The 6,843-nt window shown below is 51.7% G+C and overlaps 1 protein-coding gene across 1 annotated transcript in view; it reads left to right on the top strand.

Annotated features, from left to right (window-relative positions):
• The window catches only part of LOC100467513, a 76,590-nt gene that overhangs the window by 46,004 nt on the left and 23,743 nt on the right, over window positions 1–6,843 (top strand). The window contains exons 15-17 of the mRNA XM_034668884.1: window positions 3,257–3,378; window positions 4,525–4,744; window positions 5,893–6,002. Coding sequence (XP_034524775.1) covers window positions 3,257–3,378; window positions 4,525–4,744; window positions 5,893–6,002 — 452 coding nt within the window. The remainder of the gene's footprint in view (window positions 1–3,256; window positions 3,379–4,524; window positions 4,745–5,892; window positions 6,003–6,843) is intronic.

The following is a 6,843-nucleotide window of genomic DNA, read 5'->3' as shown; positions in this document are numbered from 1 at the left end:
AGGGGCGGTGTCTTGTCCAGCACTCATATCCTATAGCCGTGCCTAAGACACAAGCAGAGCTTCACCAGATATGCCAGGCTTGAGGAGGGCCCCGACTGGTAAGCATAGACTTGTTTTTTCCGGGATCTCCAGATGCAGATTATGTAACCCTTGCCTAGGATTTTCTGACCAACGGGCCATTTGTCAGGGTTTCCAGAGGGTGGTTGCTCACCTGTCCTCACATCTGAGTTCTCCCAACTGAGAAGCCGACGGGGACAGCCAAACAAGGGATGCATACCAGCCCCTTGCCCGGAGGACAGGACTTTCTGGAAATCCACGTGGGCAGCTTGGGCCTGGCCCCACAATGAGACTCCAGCTACCTACCCCAGGACTGAAGTCTAGTCCTTGGAACCACAGAGGGAGTGAGGCAGGCAGAGCAGAAAGGCGGGTCGTTGCTTGGTGAACCCACGTGCTTAAAGAGTACAGACCTCAGAGCAAGGCTCCAGTTATTGCCCGTTCAGTGCAGGGTGCAGACACCCTGGTTGTCGGGGGCCCCCTGACCTCCCCACTTGGACTGAGCACTCCTGCACCTGTGGTGTGGAAAGAAGGAAGGGGTGGTGTGAGGGACCCGAATCGGTCACTCCGACATTCCCAAGGAAATTGGCGTCTACTTTCCAGTCTGAGTTTGGCGGAGTCGCGAGTGGGAGAACCCACGAGAAGTGTCCTTTGGCCCCACGCTGGGTTCTTGGTTGTCTTGTCAGTCAGGGCTGGATTGGAGACCTCGGGCATCTCTTCACCTCTTGCTCGTGAAGTTAGCTGCATTATTCCGTTCACAGAGGCAAGCCGGGAGGTGTTTTGGTCCACGAGCTTTCCTGGGAGCCCCGAGAGGCAGGCCTGAGGCTGAGCCCTTCTGCTGCACCAGGCTGGGACTGGCGGGGCTCCCCCCCAGAGCTGGGCGCCTGTGCCCGCCACAATTCGCTCTGCGGTAGGGGTGCGGGAAGTTGAGCAGGTTGGTTGCCCACCTTCACCATGTCTTGGGAATGGTGTATCCCCCGCAGGCCTGTTAACACTCTCCTGTCTCTGCAGAGTTTATTCCTCACCCCTTGATGTCACGGAGTGAGATCTTTGACGTTGGCAGGAGCCAGAGAGAGCACCTGGAAGATCTCCATTCCAGGCCTGGGAGGTCCGACCCCTGCACTTTTCTCTAGCTCTCTTGGTACACATCTCCTGCCTGGGGATCCACCCTCCATCCGTGGGCTCCCGCAACAAGTGGGGTTACCGGGGTGCAGATTCCTGGGTTCTTCCCATTGGTCTGGAGGGGCATTTTCCAAAATGCATTCCACGGGCTGCTGTAGGTGCACTAGTAATGTCTCTGTGGCCAAATGAGTTTGGCAGACCCTGGCGTGGACAAAACTAGGCAGGTTTTCTTGATCCCAAGACGTTTCAGTCTTCCCGTGATAATGTGAAAAATTGATCTCGAAGAGATTCCTGAGACAGGCTGCGCCGGGGAGCTTCTCAGACTCGTTTGACTGCAGGGCATTTCTGTGTCATCGTTATTACTGCTGCTATTTCAAGGGACTGGTGACACGTGGCACAACGTCCATCTNTGCCGAAGGCAGACGCTCAACCGCTGTGCCACCCAGGCGCCCCAAGGCAGGTTTTCTTGATCCCAAGACGTTTCAGTCTTCCTGTGATAATGTGAAAAATTGATCTCGAAGAGATTCCTGAGACAGGCTGCGCCGGGGAGCTTCTCAGACTCGTTTGACCGCAGGGCATTTCTGTGTCATCGTTATTACTNTTGACTGCAGGGCATTTCTGTGTCATCGTTATTACTGCTGCTATTTCAAGGGACTGGTGACACGTGGCACAACGTCCATCTTCACACCTCTTGCTTTGCCTCAGCCTCCCCTGATGCACCTCCTTCTTTCACTCTGACCCTCCCGCCTTCCTCTTCGAGGACCCTGTGGTGATGCTGGGCCACCCAGACAGTCCAGGTCATCCTCCAGTTCAAGACTGTTAACTTAATCACACCCACAGAGTCTCCTTTGCTGTAACATAGTCACAGATTTGGGGAGATGGGCTTGGGAGTCTTTGGGGGTCATATTTCTGTCCACCACAAGCTCCTTCTGGTTCCGTGACCCCCACACCCACCCCGGATAGCTTCCTTGTCCTCGCCCCACCATTTGCCAGCACCATGGCCTGTCCCTGGCCCCTCCCTCCTTCTCCTGTAGCTTACTGGGAAGTCTCAGTTTCTTGCTTCAGGCACCTGGCCAGGTGTGACCCATTGTGACAGCGAGTGTCCTTCACTCTGAGCCAGGAGCTCTGTGTATGTGGTGTGAACCCTTCCACAGTGCGTGGTCACGCTTCACTCCCAGGGTGGCACCAGCAAAGGCACAGTGCCGGTCTCAGCCGGGAGCGGAGTTCCACCTGTCTCCTCATCCTCATCCCAGGTGACCTTCCCTGAGTCAGCAGGTGGATTTGCCAGATTGAGCGGTGTGGCCAGTGGAAGAAACGCTTCACCTTCTGGACAGGTACTCGCAAGGCCTGGCTTTGTCGCTACCTTGGTTCGGCCTGTCCAGGTGTTGAATTTTCACTGTGGCTGGGAAGCAGAGACCGCCCGCACGCACCTTGCTGCTTATGGCCCGGGGACAGCGGGAGGCCTCCGGTTTCCGGCACGGGGAGGCTCATCAGCCCCTTGTGGCACCACGTGGCTTCCCTGCCAGCAGGACGCTTTGCAGTGTCGTACCGCCTCTCCAGTAGTTGTATTGAGCACCTACTGTATGCAGGCACTGGGCAGCACTGCTGTTCTCTCCCAAGGGGCCTTGGGATTCCTTTCCTTCCCAAAGTCAGCCATTGAACGAATAGTGACGAATGCATCTAGATTACATAACTTGTTTTAGCTAACCAGACAGGAGAGCTGGTGATCTTTCCCTCTCCCCCATCCTCCCCCCATATGTTTCCAGGAATATCCATTTTTCCACTGCTCCTTTGAAAAGAGAAATGTCAAACATATTTCAAAGTGGGTATTAAAATAGAAGTTAACTTTACGCAAGGCAGCGAGGTGTGGCACAGATTGGACCCGGCACGCTGCTCCCCTACACTGGGGAGGACATTTCCTGCTGCTATGGTCGAGTGGGGCATGGCACCAGACTTGTTTAAAAGTGAAAGCCAGAGAGGTGAGACTTAAGAAATCCTTAGAATTTTGTAGGGCCCAGGCTGTCTTTGTTTTGATTATTGGTTTTTGGGAAATTTAAGGCTAGGCCTGGTGCTCTTCCAGCTGCCAGCATGGCAAAGTGAGTGAAACACAGCGGGATTTCCTTGTTCGGATGCGGGTCACAGCGGGGCACCGGTGGGATGCTGTGGGCGTCTCAAGTGCATGCCGGACCCGTGTTTCAACCGGTATGTGTGCGTAAGGGAGGTGACCGTGTGGGCGGCCAAAGCGGGGTCTGAGCAACAAAGGGAAGCAGCTTGGGTCTTTGAAGGGGAGCGAAACCGTGGTTGGTTTTACGGGGTGCGTGCATGTGGGTGAATAAGCAGGGCGGACTCTGCCCCCAAGCTGCTTGGCACGTGGGCATGAGGCGTAGGCTCTGGCGAACCTTTGAAGAGGGGGATTGATTTTGGTTTGTGTCCTTCTCCGGATCTGGAGGTCACGGCACTCTTGAGGGTGTCCTTATCACCTCAGCCCACAGGTGCTGCCTCTGAGGCCTGCCGGCGTCAGCGACATGAACCCCGCTTTTCTGGAGCAGTTGCTCGGACGCATGGGGGAAGTGGGGAGGCTCCGACAGGAGACGTCTCTTCCTCAAACCATGCATCCCCTGGTCGCCCAGGCTTTCTTATGTGATAGAGCTTTTCTGCTTGAGTTCTTCCGTCCACTGTGATTCAGTCACTCGTTTCATGAATGTCTTGATTCAAGGGAACGAGAAATGCCCGAGGCTGTAGAGTTCATCCCTTCCGGCTGTTTCAGGGCCATGATTTTGTGCAGGCGACAACGAAGACACGGAGGGAGCTGGCAAGTGCCCGGTGCCCACGCTGCCCCTGGTTTCCTTTCTTATGTGAGAACGGCTGGATTCACTTAGCTTCCTGATGTGACTTAGCTACAAGATGCCCGTAGAGACATTCTTCTATGGAAGAGGTTCATTACTCAGTGTCGGCTTCCCACGTCATTTATCTCTGTGTTCAGATCTGTGAACTTTAGAGCCTAAAAATCTCCTGAGAGTGTCATCTGATTGGAAAAAAAAAAAAACCCAGCTTTTATTGAATTAAATCAAATTTTAATTGCAAATAAATTTGAACATGGTTTTCCAGAATATACAGCNCGTCATTTATCTCTGTGTTCAGATCTGTGAACTTTAGAGCCTAAAAATCTCCTGAGAGTGTCATCTAATTGGAAAAAAAAAACCCCAGCTTTTATTGAATTAAATCAAATTTTAATTGCAAATAAATTTGAACATGGTTTTCCAGAATATACAGCTTTCTACCGCGACCCACGTGATGATGNCTTTCTACCGCGACCCGCGTGATGATGACACAGCATAAGGACATGAAATGGACCAGAGCTGAGGAAGACGCAGGGCTTCCCTGCAAAGCCGGGTCTGGTTGCTGGGCCCCCCCACCCCCGAATATTACATAGGCCTTGGGATAATTTTCCACTTTCGCTGCAGGTAGAGCAAGTCAGCCAGTTGGCCGTGTTTATAGAGGCTGCTTTAGACTACCACAGACAGTCCACGGACATCCTGCAGGAGCTACAGAGCAAGCTGCAGATGCGGTAAGAGCCTTCACGTGCCCTACCGGCCCCAGGGATGCCCAGTAAACTCCATCCGAATCAGCCTCTCCATCTGTCTGTCCCTCCGTCTGCCTGTCCCTCCGACTGCCCCTTCCCCCTGCGGCTTTCTGTTTTGCATTTTCTTAGCTGGCTTTCACGGGTGGGTGTGGGACAGCCCCAAAGGTAATGAGTACGTGGCTCTGGCCAATGGGACAGAGCTGGGAAAACAACCTGGCAGCTTTTCTCCTTTTTTGTTTCATGAAAGCCCTTTGCCGTGACATGCATTCAGGGCAACCAGACGGAGCTGCTTGCCCGACAGAGCTGTCCCAGGTGCATTGCTGATTTAAGAGCTTAAGCTTGGGGTGGCGATGGCAGATACCTCCTTGCCAACGTATAGGGATGTGGAGAAGTGTGAGATGATACTTACAAAGTATGTAAATATCTGGGGAAAAGATGTGTTTCTATTTCGCCAGTACAGATAGCAGGCCAAGTTCGTAATACTGACTCAGAGACGTCCTGGAAGAGTCAAAATTCTGAATGATCAAGCAAGGTGGCCGTTTCCTTTAGGCTTGAATGATGACATAGTCTCTGTTCCTCTGAAAATTAGTAATATAGCATGTACTAGGCACAGTAACCCTATTAATATAATGGGTGAAGAAAACTACCCCATTCTTGACGAGGTTTGGTAACAGAATATTGTTTTACCTGGGATGATGGCCATGAGTACATTTGGAGGGACGTTTGCTTAAATCAGTGGCAGAATTCTCGGGTGTGGCCGGTCTCTGAAGCACCCACTTCTGTGGGCGGGGCACGCAGTGCTCACAGGAGCACGTTTGTATTTCTCTCTCCATGAGCAGAAGGGGAGAAAAGGCAGCTAGTGTTGCTGGGTGCCCAGTATAACCCTGGCACTGGACAGGTGCCTCGGAGACTCTGTGAGAGACCCACACTGTCGAATATATAGCTGGAAAACTACGCCGCGGATAGCGCACCTATCACTTTGAGCTACTCACGAGTCAATATGTAAAAATGACCCCCTTCACCACCACCACCTCTCCCGCAAGTTTGTAGGCTCCCGAGGTAGTGCAGACGTTCGTTGGAAGGCGTGGCTTTCTCCATCCGATGTCTGACTGATCTTAACATGCGTGTTTCAGAATATCAGCTGCATCCAGTGTCCCCAGACGGGAGTATAAGCCACGGCCCATCAAAAGGAGTCCTAGTGAGCTCAACGGGGTGTCCAGCACCTCGTCAGCAAAGACAACAGGTAAGATGACCGTTCCGTGTGGCATAAGTGTGCCCTGTAGGGAGGCGGGGCCACAAGCGTCTGCTTACTATTGCATTTGTGTAAGACCCTGAATTTTTTTTTTTTTTCCTGATTGTTTGGTGAATCCCACCCCCCTTTCCTCTCAGGAATGCTCCTTTTCCTGCTTCCGGGTTTTGGATACTTAGGTCAAGTTTCAAAAACCGGCACCAGGAAGAATTCTACCACTTACTGCCTTCTGATACGTTAAAACCTTGGCCAGGGCACCAGGGCCACATGGTCCTCTGTATTTACGTTTTTAACTCTTTCAAAATATTTCACTAGTTTTTTAAAAAAAGTTGGAACAAGCATTTGTGGAGCACCTGCTGGATGCTAGGCACTGTCTTAAGTGCCACATTATTATTTTTTTTTTGGACGCATGACACAGATACGTTCTTGGATGAAATGATCCGACGGAGAAAAACAACATTCACGTGGTATAAGTCATGCTGTAGATTCTCATGGTCACTCGCTCCATCCCCGTCCCTTCCCTGGATGTAGCCACTGTTAACAATTTGGTATGAACCCTGCCCTGTCTACACACACTATAGACACACAGTTTTAGATTATTTCCTGTTTTTCAAGTACAGGATCATACCGGGTGTATTGTTTTGCAGCTTGCCTTCTCTTGGAGTTATTTCCATGACATGCATAGAGATCTGTCTCTATCCCCCTATTTTTTTCATGGCTTCATAGCTCTCTGTTATATATACCATTTTCCTGTTAACGGATACTAGGGTTGTTTCCAGTTATTTGCTGAAAGTAATTACTGTGTCTGCCTCTACGTGCTGATGGGCAGGTCTTC

The sequence above is a fragment of the Ailuropoda melanoleuca genome, chromosome 9, assembly GCF_002007445.2.
Source record: "Ailuropoda melanoleuca isolate Jingjing chromosome 9, ASM200744v2, whole genome shotgun sequence".
Classification (NCBI taxonomy): domain Eukaryota; kingdom Metazoa; phylum Chordata; class Mammalia; order Carnivora; family Ursidae; genus Ailuropoda; species Ailuropoda melanoleuca.
This window is presented reverse-complemented; position numbering and strand designations above follow the sequence as displayed.